The sequence below is a fragment of the Varanus komodoensis genome, unplaced genomic scaffold (genome assembly GCF_004798865.1).
Source record: "Varanus komodoensis strain SLA01 unplaced genomic scaffold, ASM479886v1 scaffold11, whole genome shotgun sequence".
Taxonomy (NCBI): Eukaryota; Metazoa; Chordata; class Lepidosauria; order Squamata; family Varanidae; genus Varanus; species Varanus komodoensis.
Window position 1 is genome coordinate 25,751,182 of NW_025335317.1, and position 16,215 is coordinate 25,767,396.

The following is a 16,215-nucleotide window of genomic DNA, read 5'->3' on the forward strand; positions in this document are numbered from 1 at the left end:
AATAAATGTGTTCGTCTTTAAAGTGCCATGGGGCTCTCTGTTGCTTTTGCTGCAACAACTTAGCAAAATTCTTTCTGCAGATGGAAAAATTAGAACAGTGGAAGGCTCGAACTAGAACCTTTTCCATTATGATGGTTTGTATTTAATCACTTTCTTGAAAAATGGGGAGCAATAAAGACAGTCTCCCCCACACTGCTCTCTGAAATGGTACAGTCCACTTGCTTGCTTCAGCTTCTTGTATTGTGCATATCTAGACCAAGTCAAAGAACTTTGATTTCATGGGAGTTATTTGTACACGTGCTTAAATACTGCAGGTTTGATCCAGCCTACATTAGGTGGCCTTAGATAACATTGCAATAAATCAGACAAATTAGTCATTATTTAAGTCTGTTGATTCCAGTAGTTACTAAGTTCCACTACTTTAGACTGCAATCCTATATAAACTTGCCTGGGAGTAATTTCCATTGAATTCAGTGAGTCATCACGTACAGAATTGCACTATTAGGTTAATGCGAACTAAGTTCAACTACTTTAGAATGTAATCCTATGTATATTTCTACAGAAAAAGTCAAAATTGTAGGATTTTTTTCTGCCTAATATGAATAGAACTACTCCCTTAGTACGGATCGAACCCCATGCGATGTCTGCTAGTGAAATCAATTGGGTTTGAGGGCTGGATCGTGTTCTCAAAAGCGGGCCGGCTAGCCAGCATCTTGCCAACCGTTTTTTCTTTAAAAGAGCCGTTTTTCAGTTGGAATACGGGAACGCGTGTTGTTCAAGGCATTGCCACCGAGAACTAAGTGGAATACATTGTCATGGTATCACTGAGGCGGGCTTCTTAGAAAATATACGGTAAAACGAAATGCTTCCGTCGGTCTGACTTGAGTGTGACTGGCTGCATCTACACCGCTCCGGATGTTTACAAGGCCGCACTTCCGCATCGATGACATAGCCTCTATGGTCGGAGGTCATGGGTGTGATTGAGGATGGAGTTGTAAGCGCCTGCGTGAGCCGGACCCGCTTAGGCCGCTCCTGCCACCCTCGGCGACAGCACGGTCCTATGTGTTGAGCGGTACCGGCTGGAGAAGCTGAGGAAGGCGGCGGCACGAGTGGCGGCGGCGGCGGGCGCAGCAGTAGCTGGCGCCCCGCCCTCTCCCCCTCCGTTAGTGCCGCCGCGGCGCCGCCGTGAGGGGCCGGTCCGCCGCCTCCCCCTTCCCCGCTCCCAACCGCGCCGCTGGCTCCCCTGGGGTACTGCATCGGCAAATGGTTGGGCCGGAGGATGCCGGAGCTCAGGGCGGCGCAGCCTTGCTTCCCTCGGGCCGGGAGGAGGAGGAGGCGGAGACGGCGGCGGCGGAGGACGACGACGACGACGACGCGGAAGCGGACGGAGAGCGGGATGGGAGCCGAGAGGGCTCCGGGGCCCGGCTGCAGCGCTACTTGGCTGGCAAGAGGCCGCCCAACGGAGACGCCTGCGGTGCAGGGAGGATGACCAACGGGGACGCTGGCTTTCTGTTGCTGCCGCCGTCGCAGGAGGGTCCGCCACCGAGCTGCGAAGAGCCAGCGACTTCGGGGCGCAGGGAGGACAAGCTCCTCAACGGTGGCTGCGCCTTTTTCCTCACGGGCTCCCAGAGCGGGGTGGCTCTGGAGGAGCCGCTGAAAAGCTGCAGCCTAGCGGGGACTGCCGCAACATCTGCAGCCATGTCACCGTCTCCCTCTTGCTCCTCCTCCTCGGGGAGCCCTTCGCCGGCTTCCGAGGAGGCAGGGAGCTTGTCCTCGCCGGCGCGGGCGCTCCCTTGCCTGCCCTCCCTGGCTTTCATGGACATCAACCTCAATTCCCGCAATACCTTCGAGGTGAGTCGCCGCCGCAGCGCCCCGGAACATTTGCAGCCGCAGCAGTCGCAACAGCCGCCCACCCTCGCCTCCACCGACAGCGCCAGTGCAGCTACCGCCTGCCCTGAGGATGGGGATCGGGCCAAACGGCTAGGCATCATCGCTGGCTCTAGCTTCGCCGAATTCTTCACGAGGTAAGTGACTTAGCCTACTGCTCCTTTATGCTCCTTTGAAAAAGGTATTGTGTGTGCCATATGTACAAGATTTTAGCCTTGTCTTCCGTAATTGAACCAGAACCACAGCTACTAATGCTAGGTAGAGCACTCAACCAAACAGGGTGAATTGGAAGTATGGTGGAATCTCTTTAGTATTATTTAACATAAGTTGTTTCTGGTCATCATGAGCGAATGGAGATCTCAATTATTTCTACTGAGGTTTTTTTCTTGCATTGTGTGCTCCCATTAAAACTGGCCGGGTTTCTGAGTGGTGTAATGGTAATCTAGTATATCTTGCTTAATTATCGTGGGATTGATATGGAACATCCTTTTAAAATTAAAAAGAAATACATGTTGAAGAAGGAAATGTTACACCAATTTTTATTATGGTAGGGCCATTAATTTCTATGGAAAATATATAATGGAGAGAATTGCCTTGAATATCAGAATGTGTATAAAGGGGATGTCCCTATCTTACTGAACACACAGGGAGCCTAAATTAAGAAAGAAGTTTAAAAAGACTAAAAGTTGACTACCTTTTAAGTATCACATTAACATTACATTGCATTTATAGCGCCCCCCCCCCTTGCATGGAAGCCAGGGTAGCTTACAAAGTTCTTCTCCATCCATTTTTTATCTATTGGACAAGAATCCAGTGAATTAGTTTTGTTGAGAGTGAGTGACTGGCCCAAAGTCACCTAGTGAGCTTCATGGCTAAGTGGGGACTAGAACCATTTTTTGTGAGCCACCCCGAGGCTTTGTTGCGATGGGGGCAGTATAGAAATGTTTTAAATAAATAAATAAACCTGTATCTTTCAGGTCCTCAGTCCACCTTACCACACTGACTTCCAATGCTTGATCTCCAAGTACAATATTTTTGGGGGGATTTTCCTTCTCAATTCAGTTGTGTCCTGGTTTGGCAATCCATTTTTAAACATGTTAAGCTTTTGGACTGGACTAATCTCTTTTCATAGCAGAATACTGCCATGTGGCTAGGGAATTAAGATGGGTTCGGTACAAGATTATGCGACATGGTAGAATCCCATGTTTGCTCCACTGTTACATGCTGCTTCTTTAAAGGCAAAGTTCTCTTGTTAACCTCTGTTTGATTAAATAAGAATTTTCTAGTTGGAAAATATAGCAGATTTTTCAAAGGCAGAATGATGCAAAAGTCTGTGTACTGGTTTGTTAGAATAGGATAAAAATTATTTTGAGAAGTTGCAAAAATTAACATGTTACAGCCTCCTTTAAGAGTGCATCTGATAGATATTTAGATAGTAAAAAGTCCCTTCAGTTCACAGCATATCTGGCTGGAAGGATGCTACAAGCTGTAGCCCTTTTTTCCTGTCTAAATGTGCATAGGACTGCAACCTAAGAGTAGAACTGCTTTTTGAGATGTTTTAAACAACAAGACTTGATAAATAATTAGCACTTATCCAGTCTCTCTGCATTTTTGATTGACTGTTGAGGAACTTGCATAGTAACTTGAACTAGGTATATTTTCACTAGTTAAAAGCTAATTCTAATAACTTTCACACATTTCATTGTAAGGCAACATATTATTTTTCATTAATAATCTATCTGCATATGAGGTTCAAAAATTGAAATTTCTAGATGGGGAAGAAAGTAGCCCATTATAAGCTGGTGTTGCAGCTTTATAATGTTCTGATGGCAAAGATGTGTCAAGTTGAGCAATTGTTAGAAACAAAACCTTACATCATTATTAATGTTAGGGGCTAAAACTTGAAGAACCAACACACGCTTATTTGTAGTGATAATGTTGGAACTCTTGCTATATACATTATTGGAGTGGCATGCAATTTTAAATTATTAATTTTCCAGGAAGGATTTGAGTTCCCTCATTCACCAGTTTTCAAAACATAATTTGATTCTTGGATATTGAATTAATATCTTACTAGGCATTGCATATGGCAGGAGGGTTAATGCAAATCTTAGGTTATTGTTGTTGAGTGAAACAGTGAATGCTAGCATCATTCACCATTTTGTGCATACTGTGAACTGGGTATCATAGTTTTAGCACACCTAGTAGGGTCAAATCTTCTAAATGCCTTAGCATTTAGTTTCATCAAGCCTGACATAACTGAGAAGCAGAACATTTGTTTGGTGTACAGTGAAAAGACAGCTGCAGTGAATAAGCTTTGCTGAAATATTTCACAGACAGTTGTCTGCTGATGTAACTGTTAATGACATTGCCCTGAGAGGAGGTTTGGTGGGAGAGTGTTGCATACTAGGAGTGTTCCTTGGATTAGTAAGATTTATTTATTTATTTTAAACGTTTATATCTTGTTCTGTACATAGAAGTCTCAGGACAGTCCAACAACAAAGGTACAGCATCGCATCTATAATAAAAACCCAATTAAAATAGAAATTAAGCCTTAAAATAATGGGAAAGTAAAAAAGGTTTGGCCCAGTGCCAAAAAGAATAAAGAGTCAGCGCCAGGTGTACCTCTCTGGGAAGCATGTTGCACAACTGGGATGCCACCACAGAGAAGGCCCTTCTCAGGGTAGCCACTCTCCTAATCTTCAAAGAGGGCTCTATAGATCCCATCCATTAAGTTTTTACTTTTTTCTTTGCCTTGGCTTGTTTCCACATTTCTTGAAATATAATAGTAGCTGTTTTATGTACCAGTTCTGCATAACCACCTATCTACCTCAGCTGAAATGCTCATCACTTGTAACTGTCTGGCATTATCTAGGGAAATGTGGACTTCCTCTTCCAATAGGAGGCTGTAGGATTGTACTACTACTGTTCCTGAACTTCAGTCTGGTCTGTCTTTTAGTACTTCCTTCAGTATCCTCCCCTAATTTCATTCTAATTGTGTTTCCTAAGTATCTTCATGATGAGTAGAATTAAGAAAGCTATTTAAATGCAAACAATTTAAAAGGAATTGTGGCACCTTAAGGACTAACTAATCTAGCAAAGGCTTTCCTGTATATTGTCTGCTTAACAAAAGCTTGTGTCAGAATAAAGTCGTTACTTTTTATGATGATACAAGACTCTTCTTTTTTGCTGGAAATTATTCAAGCACTAGAAGTCTGAATTTGTTGAGTTCTTAAAACTTAGAGGGCTAGATGTAACAGGCAATATAAAAGTTGACTGTACTTTTGAAAGAGGGTCCCCGATTCTCTCTTAAACAGATTTTTCATGTCTTGCTTATTTTTAATAGGGAAACCTCACTTGCATCAAGTGATGCATCAAGTGGTTTCAAGTCTTGCTCATGAAGTAGGAAGAGATGCTACCTTCCATTGACTTATCGAGAATTATTGTGAATTCTCTTTGCATCTTCCTACGAGTATGTCTCTCTCTCCTGTTTATGAGACATAGAAAGTAATCTAATGGAAGGAAATCTTAAGAGATTGTTCCATTTAAGCTGTCAACATGTAAACACTTGGGTGCATGACTTGCTTACTGTTCTTTTATATTCATAAGTATCCCAATTAATCACATACTGCATTGACAGGTGGAACATTACCATGGCATTTAAGTTCATGTCCCTCTTGGCATCTAGTATAACACATCCTAAGAAAAGGAGATGTGATTTTATATTCATTGCGGTACAGTATGAATGTTGGACAGTGTTAGCTTCTGAGCAAACCACATTCCTTCTTCAGATTTTTAGTGTACTGTGAGGAAAGGTATTTCTGAGATTTCTCACAACTCCTTCTTAGTTGGGCACGTGAATTATAGGCATATGCTTCAAATGTTTAGTTTAATTTAGTTCAGCCTGGTTTCTCCTCAGAGTATATGAAATAAGGTATTAGTTGTTTGGGTTATCACCTGCAAATCATGTTGATGGCATTTCTGTACAAGTGGAACTTGCAACAAAATGTTGCAGTGTAAAGTGCTCCTATTCAAGGTTGCAGCAACTCTTTCCCCTCACCCTCAGTTTTTTTTTTTTTTACTTTTTCTCCCAATATTCAGCCAGCATTCTGTGACCAATGAACATGCTTAGTCCCCATTTCCCTCTGTTGATACTTTTCTCTTGTTTGTGGGTGGTGTTTCATCATAGGAGCAATTTCACTCTCCTGAATATCATAGAGGTGTTAACTACACTTCTTTAAAATTTCCGTAAGTCAGTTTCACTTCTAAGAGCAGAAGAAAAATACATTTTTGATTTGACATAAAGATTGCTTTTTTCCTTGTAAGTGAGTATTCAGCACTTACAGCCTGAGATTGCAAATGGAAATTGGAACATATGGACAAAAATGGCCAGTGAGTAAGGAAGGAAGGATACAAATAGATAAATATAAGTGTTGAAAGCTACTTGCTCCTTTCTTTGTATTCTGATGGAATGCTATGAGTGAGAACTTGAATGTGTTCTAGGCAGTGCTTACTTACCTCCAAACTGAATAGAGGAGGCTGTGTAGATATACTTCCCTATTCAACTATGGGCTTGTTTGTGGATAGAGCATCATGTATGATACTCGAAAAGCTGTTAAACTTGAATGTTGGAGTGGTGTAACATGCGGTGACATGTTTTACTGTGTTCTAGCTTGTAGTTGCATTTTTTCAGAAATCTAATTTCATTCCAATAAAATAAATAAACTAGGAGAAAGGTAGGTTAAAATCCTTAGTTTATCATCTTGGTGGTCATTGTGCTTTGCTACTATAATCCCCATAGCATAGTTGAAGCCAGATTTTCTACACTTTTAATTTGCACATAATGTACTAAAGTTGTTTTCCTTGGTGTGACTTACATGTTTCTCTCTTGTGTTTGTGGAGGCGGAACTTAACTGTGTACTGAGTGACTTTCACTAGTATCAATTTCACCTTTATTTCAACTTGATCCAGCGGGAAGAAAATACCCTGGACTACCAGTGTTTCAGTTTCTTCATGTAAATGATCAAGACTCATGAAGATTTTTCTCAGTCAAATACTAGCTTCTAATTTGAAAGAGTAAACTTGGTTTTAAATTAGGACTTTCTATATGTCTTTTAAATTACTGCAAAAATAGCGTTGTTTCTTTGGAGTGAAAATTTCGGCTCATTTCAAATATGTACAGAACCCAGTCTATACATGTATTAAGCAGGATATAAGTATTTCAAGGAAAGTATGCATTTCAATTCCAAGCACACTTAAGTATATGCAAGGCTGTAAAACCAGTGAGCAATATGTAGGATTGCAGTCAAAGTCTGTAGTATAGCCCTGTTTGTACCAGCTAGACTTTTCATTGTTGGAGTGCCCTAAATCTGAAGAAAAATAGCACAGCTGTAAAAATTATAATCTAAGATGTTATGCACTACTAATTTTCCTTGTAATGTTCATTAATTTACTTTTCTTTCACAATCTGTATGTGTGTATCTTGCTTTACAAGGAGTGGCTTGTTAAAAGGAAATATAGATGTGGATCTTGGCACACCTTTTGAATGGCATGAGTCAAATTGGCAGCTAACCTGAGCAAAGCTAAAATTCTAATGTAGTTTGCATTTTATGTATTTTCTATCTGTTATACAGAATATGGAAGATAAGTTTAAATAATGTTAGCTGGAAACCAGAATTCCATGGTTGTGAGTGTTGTCATTAAACAGAAAGCAAATTAGTAGTAGTTAATGTCTTATTGTACAACATGGCTTCAAGTTGGTGCTTTGGTCTCACTTGTATAACCTGTCTTGTTCATCAAGGATGAAAATATTGCTCATAGGCAGACCATCAAAATGCAGTGAAATCAAAATAGTAATAGCAGCAGCAGCAGTAGTAATAGTGATGGTGATGATGATGATGATGTAGGACCACAGAAGCAACATTTTTGACCTTGAGGTCCACATTATATGTTCTAGAGAGCACGACATGTTGCTGGTGGATAAGGATTTGGCTGGCATTGATATACAAAGCTGGTGGTGATTGGGCCTGGACTCCTGCATACAAATGTGGGCAGATGATTATCATCTGTACCCCAAGTCTAAATTAAGATTACCCCAAGTAATGCTATAAAGCTTTTTTTGTACAAAAGTAGAATTTGGTGATAAAGGAAGAATTGTGAGGAGAGCTGCCAGGGTATTACCAAGCTGTGGGGTGGTATACAAATGCAATAAGTAAGTAAATAAATAGAAAGGTCTCTTAAATATCACATGTAGACTAGGGCCCAAGTAAGTTCTGAAGTTCTGTTGATAATTATCAGGTATGTGTAATGTAAAACTGTTCAACAAATGACAGTTTCTGTAATATTATAATTGTAGGGATTCAAAGAACCTAAATGTTACTTGTACATTGTAAAATCAAAGCTCTACAGGTTAGTGTCTGATTTTCAAAGATCATCATCCCTGATGCCATGGAACTGGAGGCCTATTGCTTGTCAAATGATAGGCAGTAAAGCATTTTTCATGTTAAGGCTGTATTTTTTCTATCGAATAAGATGTAGATAAGTGTTCAGAGCAAGTCAGCAAGCAGCTATGTATGGTAAAGACCAGGTTGTTTATATCAGACTTGTAATTGGTGTTGTATTCACTAGTCTTGTTCAGTTTTATGGGTTTTGTTTCTGCATTAATGGGTATATTTTTTCATGGTAAAACAAGGACAATATCACTGTACTGAAAACTTTGTTTTGTGATGTAGAGAGTTTACTTACCTCTCTTTGGCTTTCATATCATGTGAACCTGCATGAAGTGCTGAATGGGGAGTGCAAACCCCACACCAGATGAGGCACTTGACAAGAATGACACAATCCCTTTGTTGCTCTGGCCAGATGATTCCCAGTAAATGCTGAGAAGAGCTGCCAGTAAAATGCCCAGTGGAGCTTGTAGATAATTTTCATTAGCTTTTTCCTGCTTATGCACACTGTCCCTTCAGGCCCTGCTCAGTACCTGAAGAAGTGACACATGTTGGTGCTGCTGGTGTTCACTGTGCACAGCACTCCTAAGCCCTGCTTTGGGGTTGAGGAGTAGTACTGATGGCTGCTGTACACCAACCCCTCAAACCATATGACTCGCATATGGCACATACCTGGTGTGTATAACCAGTGTCTGTTACCATGTGTAATAGACACTGGCTCATTCCTCCTCCTCCTCTTGCTTCTAAACTGCAGTGAGTGGGGTATGCACGTACACACGCACGTGTGTGTGTGTGTGTACGGCGCCTTGTCCTGGGTTTACCTGGGAATAGGCCCAGGAGAACACAATTGTCTATGCTTGGTGTGTTGATCCCTATTTAGGGTGATCTGCTCATCAGGCAGGAGGTAGGAGGAGTATTCTTGTGCCCCCTCCTTGTAGGAGGGTCATGTATATACAATCCCTGCTCAGTTATCCTGGGTAGGCTCAGGAGAACAGGACCTCCTGGTTTGCCACAATAGTTGCTCAGTGGTTGTGGCTGTGGGTGATGGAGTGGAAGGGATGAACCAGTGTCTGCTGTGTGCCAGTCCCTCAAGCCCTGTACTTTGGCCCTGAGCTGGCACTTGTATAGGCCACTTTCCCAGTCTCTGCACCAGCATGAGAGATTGGTTCTCATTGTCAGGGAAGTTGATAACACCTGTCCATAAAGGTCACTGGGCAGGTTACATTCATTGGTACCTGCTGGGAGCCACTTTGCCAGAGTGGCACAGGGGCCTCCTAGTTTAAAGCTACAACAGAGCAGCACAAAGTTTGATGCAGGTTCAGATTCTCTAATTTCTTTTAATCTGGAACAGAGATCAATTGATGTGTCCTGCTGCTATTGCTCAAACTAGTTTGTATGCAGGGATCAGTTGCTACTTGCTCACACTAGTGAGTAGCAGTTTATGAGGCAAGATTAAACGTGCAAGTGATAAAGCAGAACCTTTATTAACAGCAAGAATAAAAGCACCATGAACTATTTTAGATTTATGAAAATATATTCAAAACCGTTTCATTCTAATGTTTAAAAGCTGACTGAACAATAATCATGCATCAGTTATATAGTTACCTTTGGAATCAGAATTCAGAGTTCAGTTTAAAATTATTGCCTGAATACCTGTTAAATTATTACCTATTGTGAGGAAAACACAAGAAATACAAGGCTGATTGTCACTAGAGAATGAATCATGTGAGCAGTTACATTGGGCTAGAGCGTATCAACCAAATTTGACAGATACTTTCAATCAGTCTGTGAAATTTGCCTCTTTCCTGTGATTCTGCATCCCTTCCTACCAAATGATTGCAGTCTTTTCTTTCCCAAAATTCTGTCAAAGATTTAACTTGTTGCCTAACATTGTCTTTACACTGGGGAAACAATTTATGTGGAGAGTATTAGGAGCTCTCTTTTGGAGCATGTGGGATGACTCTGTTGAATTAGCAAGCCTCATGTCGCCATGTTTTTAAGTCTGGATTGACAACTTGGATAGTGCTGGGAGTAATGCTGTGCCTTAGAACAATGAAGAATGTCCAGTTATGTATAGCATCTTTCATCTTTTCTTTATCCCTACCCTCTTCTTGCTTTAAAACAAAGGCTGCAAAGCAAGTGATGAATAAGGCAAACAGGAAGCAGGAGTGTCATAATCATAGCTTCACAACATATTTGCAGCTGATGTATTAAGGGGATTATTTTAAATACTTTGTTGACATCCCGTGGAATAGTGGCTCTTATGAAAATGGCCTTTAGTTTAAAAAATAGCTATTAATTGACTCTTTTACAGGAGATCTGTAGTGCTGAAAGTTCCTCAAAGCCTCTGGCAGTGTGTTGGTGTATTCAGATTGGCAGGGACAATGATAAAAAGATTAGACTGCCTTCATTTACCTTTTTATGCCTAGTATTAATGCCAGTTAAGTTACTATAAATCATTATGACATTATCATCAGTCTCATTACTATTACTATGACAATGTGGTGAGGGAGTCCTACTCAGTGTAAGCTTTTGGGTGTAAGCTTTCTGGATCTGGTCACTAATGTTGGATCCAGGCTTGCTGGGAGCAGGACTCTGCTTTTCCTCTTTCCTCCAGTGGAAGCATTCCATTAGCAATTTTTGCTGATTGCCCCTTCCTCCTTTAGCTCCTGCAAATTTGCCCAATTTGGTTGGGGTGGTGGCTTTGGAACAGTGTTAGAGTTGCTCCTGGAACTATGGGGGCAAAACTAGCAAAACTGACTTTTCTGTAGTGGAAGCATCCCTAGAGTTGAAAGTTCTTCCATAAATAGAAGGAACTTTTGTGTTTGAAGACATGGATGTCTGAATCAAATCCCAAATATAATGCAAATATAAAATGCTGATGAAATAGCAACCATATTTGGAAAAAAATGATAATTAGTGTTCCAGTCTCTAGCAAAAAAATAGGGATTTCACGACCAGTTTTAGGTTACACAGAAATTGACCAGTTTTTATTTTTTTCATTTACATTCTATGTGGATGACTGAGATTTTTTCCTGTCACCATCTAGAGCTTTTGGGGAGTGTAGGGGAAGGGGTCCTTCACATAGTTTTACTTTGCTAGATTCTCTCCCTTGGGTTTTTTTGTTAGCCCACTGAACTGGAGCTTGTGCATGTGTGCGATAACATTCATTATAGAGAAGATGATACTTTGGAGGCAAAGTGGACATCTTGCTGCTGTGAGTGCTGGCATTCTTTATGCATTGTGCAATATCTGCCAATCAGAAGGAAAGAGAGGGTGAAACTTCCTGTATACTCAATAAAAAAGGAAATTTAAAAATGAAACTTGCATGTCAACAATGCCAATAACTATCTAGTCTGGGGAAACATTTGCTTTACCCTTGTTTCACTTAACTCTGCCAGTGCTGCGAATAGCCTTTTTGTTGCTACTTCTTGCAGTACTGTGGCGGCAGAGTGTGCGTGGACACCTATGTGAATGTTACAGAGCTTTCACTATTAGGAGTGCTGCATGTATAGCCTTCTCAGTACAGGGTAACTTTGTAAAGTTTGCATGAGTTGCTTTTTGTTTTCAAATGGCTACTGTACAAAAAGCACATATGCAGCTTTTTCTGCTGCATTATTCATGCAAATCAGAACTGCACTACTTTGCGTGCACATGCACAAACAGACTGACTTTCTGTTAAATGATGACGATCATTATTATATGTCTATTTGACAGCCAATTTTCAATACCTTGTTGCTGCGTTCCAGGAGTATAGGTAGATGGACTTTGTCCTGGCTGTTCTGCAGGGGATGTCTGTTGCTACTCATCACAGAGGAATGGCATTTTGCAGAGCTTGCAAAAATACTTGTTTAAAAGCCATGTAATCTACTGCAAGTACCTAACCACATACATTGATTACAAAAGCTCAGTTCCATGCAAGTTGATCCCATTGTAACATTTCCTAAACATTAAATTGTTACTGCTCCCTGGAACTTTTATGACCCTGAAAAGTGCATGGATTTAATGTGTGCATACTTGAAACTTATGAAGCTCAAAAGTATTTAATATTTATGTGTACTAAATCAAATTGACACTTGAGGTGTGTGTGTCTTCCTAGTATTTCCTTCCTTTCACTGTTCATATGTATAGTGTGAAGCAAGGGATGGACTTGTGTTAATTGTTTACATCTAGGGAGATCACTCTGTTTTTCTAGTATGACAAATTCATCTTTTTTTTCCCTTTTTCCTATAGGAATTTCTTTACCAAAAGGACAAAGGAACTCAAACCTACTGTCCACAGTGCTCCTGGCTGGAAGTTATTTGGAAAGGTCCCACCAAAAGAAAACCTACAGAAAGATTCCAAAATAATTCAACAGGTATATACAGATATGTATGTATATGTAGCATGGTTTACATGGTATGATAGTCAGTTGCTCTCATGTTATCCTTAAAAATTTCATAGAACAGGTTTCTTTGAGATAGACATGGTGAAAAGTACCTTGGTTTTAGGATTTTTTTATAGATGATTTCTCCTGTTCTTCAAGCTCAACATGATCCCAGGGCAGTTAACAAGTCAAAAAAGCTATAGATGAAAACTTTACTTTGTAATAATTTTGGCTATGTAGTTGCTTTAACAAGTTATTGGAAAAACAAATTTTGACTGTGTTATACATGGGAAGTACTACCTTACCGTAATTGGTACTCTAAAATTCTATAGTCTATGAACATAATAAAATAAGAAGGATGTGGAAGTGATGGAAACATTTAAGTCCCATAAGATGAGGTGTAGAATTAAGTGGCAGAATCCAGATTATGGCTTCAATTTTATAGGCTAGTTCGCACATCATTGGATTTATCTACATTTATTCTTGTGCATTAAATGCTTTTCAGTGGAGTTGGCATGTACAGCTTCTCAAGTATCATATGAGAGGTGATGTGAAATTATATCAGATCAAGGCAGTTTACATTACCAAGAAAAAAAATAAAATTATGTTAATTATAACATTAAATTATGTTAATCATTTTGAAATGTGTATTTTTTCAAAGATCCTGCTTTTTGACTAGTTTCTAGAACTAACAATATACTGGGCAGTCTTCATGCTGGTCAGCAAGACCCACCACTGGTACATTGGGGAGCTAGCAGCCCTAAAAGGAAACTGATTTGGGATTGGCCAGTGGAACTTGCAGAAGAAAGCTCTAGTGACCTGCCTAGAACTGGATCCAAGTGCTTCTGTCTATTTCTGGGATTGCATTTCAAATGGCCAGCTTTCTTTTCTGTGAGCCGTGGTTCACATATGATTTAGCAGGAGCTCAGTGGCAGTATTGGACACTACCTATTATTTTGTATCTAAAGAGAGTTTTGATACTGTGTAAAACAATAATTGAAATGTTTTGAATCAGGAAGCTTCGTACTTCTTGCACTGTAGAATTTTATTGCTTTAGCATCAAGGCAGATTCCTGTAGTTTCGGTGCATGTGCTTGGATAGTGCACAAGATCAATTCCTAGGGATCCAATGCAAATATTTATTTATTTATTTATTGGTTTATATCCTGCCTTTTTCCTACAAAGGGCTCGAGGCAGCTTACATCTCCTCCTCCATCTTATCCCCACAACAACAACCCTGTGAGGTAGGTTGGGCTGAGAGCCTGTGACTGGCCCAAAGTCACCCAGTTGGCTCCATGGCTGAGCGGGGACTAGAACCCAGATCCTCTGAGTCCCAGTCCCATGCTCTTAACCACTGCACCACCCTGGCTCTCATACTTATAAATATATACTTATAAGCAGGTCCCTTTGAGCAAAGTGGGAATTACTTCGGAATAAATAGGCATAGAATTGGGCTGTAAGTGTGTAAAACAGGGGTCATATTCATCCTATAACTTTTACTCCTCCAGGGCAAGGATTAGGAAAGTCCCCATTAACCTTCTCCAAAGACCTTTCTTATTTAAGAAAAATACCAGGTGGGGGGGGGGGGATTTTGAGGAGATGGAAAGTTTAACCCTGTCTGTCCTGCATGTGATGAACCTCTCAGTTGCCTCTCATGTAGTAATAGGCTTAGGAAAAAAAATAAATTGCTTATACCAGGAGAAGGGGAGGGCCAAGGAAGGGGATCAGAGTTAGAGAGCAAAAAATGGAGAAGGGACAAGTGGGGTATGGAGAAAGGAGAAGGGGGAAGGTAGGTGTATTTGCATCTGTATGCATGAGTGTGTTCGAAAGAAATAGTGTGGGGTGAATGAGGGACTGAATGAGGTGCCCTGTTTGGAGTGGATAAATAAGCGTGGAATGGCCTGCTATGTCTAGATGTACAGGCTGGTACTTCCTCAAGCAGTAGTGTTTCTTTCAGAGACTTTATTCCAGTATTTCTGTGATACCTTTCAGAAAAAAAATCCTTTCCAGAAGAATAGGAAGTGTCCTTTGTATATGTTTGGGACCCAGTTCATAATTTGAAAATGATGTCATATAAATTGTATAGTTATGTATGAAATATATTCCCCTCACTTCAGTGGCAATGTATTCCAATGGCAGTTTAACAAAGAATAAAAAATAAAATTATCTCCAAATAATTAAAACAACAGCAGCACAATGTGGGCTAAAAACAATGAAAACGTTGTTATGTGCCCTCAAGTCATACGGCAGCACTGTGAATGAAAGCTCTCCAAAATGGCCTATCCATGACAGCCTTGGTCATTTCTTGCAAATGCAACGCTCTGGCTTTCTTTATGGAGTCAGTGCATCTTATACTTGGACTTCCTTTTCTTCTTCTGCATTTGACTTTCCCTGTCTTCTCCAGGGAGTTTTACCTTCTCATGATGTGAATAAAACTTTGCCGCAGTTTAATTGTCAGCCTGACTGAAGCAGCAGCTCGAGTGTAAGCAATGGACTTTCTCATATTGGCCAAATGGGTGGTCTACAAGAGTCAACTTGTATCTCACAAAATTATTAAATACTGAGATGACTTGTACATCACTGGTTCTTCCATCACATTGTTACTTACACTGATTACTCTGCCTCTGCTGTTTATTAAATGGCCATGCTTCCATTTTGAACTTTGATGTAGGGAAGAAAATTGTCCAAAATGGACAATTTTTTGCAAAAGATTTCTGTTCCATAAATTTATTAGTATAAATGAACGTAAGCCAATTGCAATTATATATTAGACAAGCTAGGTAGTTTCATTTGTCAGTTGATTCTCCTTAGCAAGCATGTGACAGAATACAAATATTTTATTTAATTAATGTATGTTTTAGAGTGAAATGGAAGTAATAAGTAATGACAGCAAAACTGAAGGTGCTTGAACAGTTTTAGTGGAAGAGAGTTGAATAGATGAAGGTTGTCAGCATATCATGGGCATTTCTTTGGGTTGTTACAATGTGTGTCAACAGTTTTCAGAATCTTTGTTTTTTCCTTTTAAATGTAAACAATGTAAGGGAAGTACATGATATTTTTTACATTTAAAAAGTTATTTCAATACAAGATTCTCATAACAGAGCATTTAAATCATATAAGTGTGCTTTATTTTTTCCTCATAGCTAAGATCTATTATGTGTACTGTATTGAAACAAAGAATTAACATGGGGTACTTTTAAAAGTTTTGTTTACTAAATAAAATCATACATGCTAAAGTAGATCTGATACAAGCCAACAATGTTCCTATGTTAATGACCCTATGCAAATTAAATGTACTGTTCAGTGAACTACTGTTTCCTTTATAGGTATCGAAAACACATGATGCAATGCATACTTGTAACTTATTGAAAAATTGCTGAATAATGACAGCGTTATTCCAGATTAGGATAAAAAGCTCTACCTGAGTATAATGTTGGATATCTATCTATAAACTAGTTGAGAGAAACTTTTCATAGTTGATGTATCTTATTGACTAGCACACTTTGCAATATACCTA

At 39.9% G+C, this 16,215-nt stretch overlaps 1 protein-coding gene across 1 annotated transcript in view; it reads left to right on the forward strand.

The window, feature by feature from the left end:
- The first annotated feature begins 948 nt into the window (after positions 1-948).
- Positions 949-16,215, forward strand: part of TBC1D12 (TBC1 domain family member 12) — a 49,159-nt gene continuing 33,892 nt past the window's right edge. The window contains exons 1-2 of the mRNA XM_044420081.1: positions 949-2,024; positions 12,567-12,690. Coding sequence (XP_044276016.1) covers positions 1,264-2,024; positions 12,567-12,690 — 885 coding nt within the window. The 5' untranslated portion in view covers positions 949-1,263. The remainder of the gene's footprint in view (positions 2,025-12,566; positions 12,691-16,215) is intronic.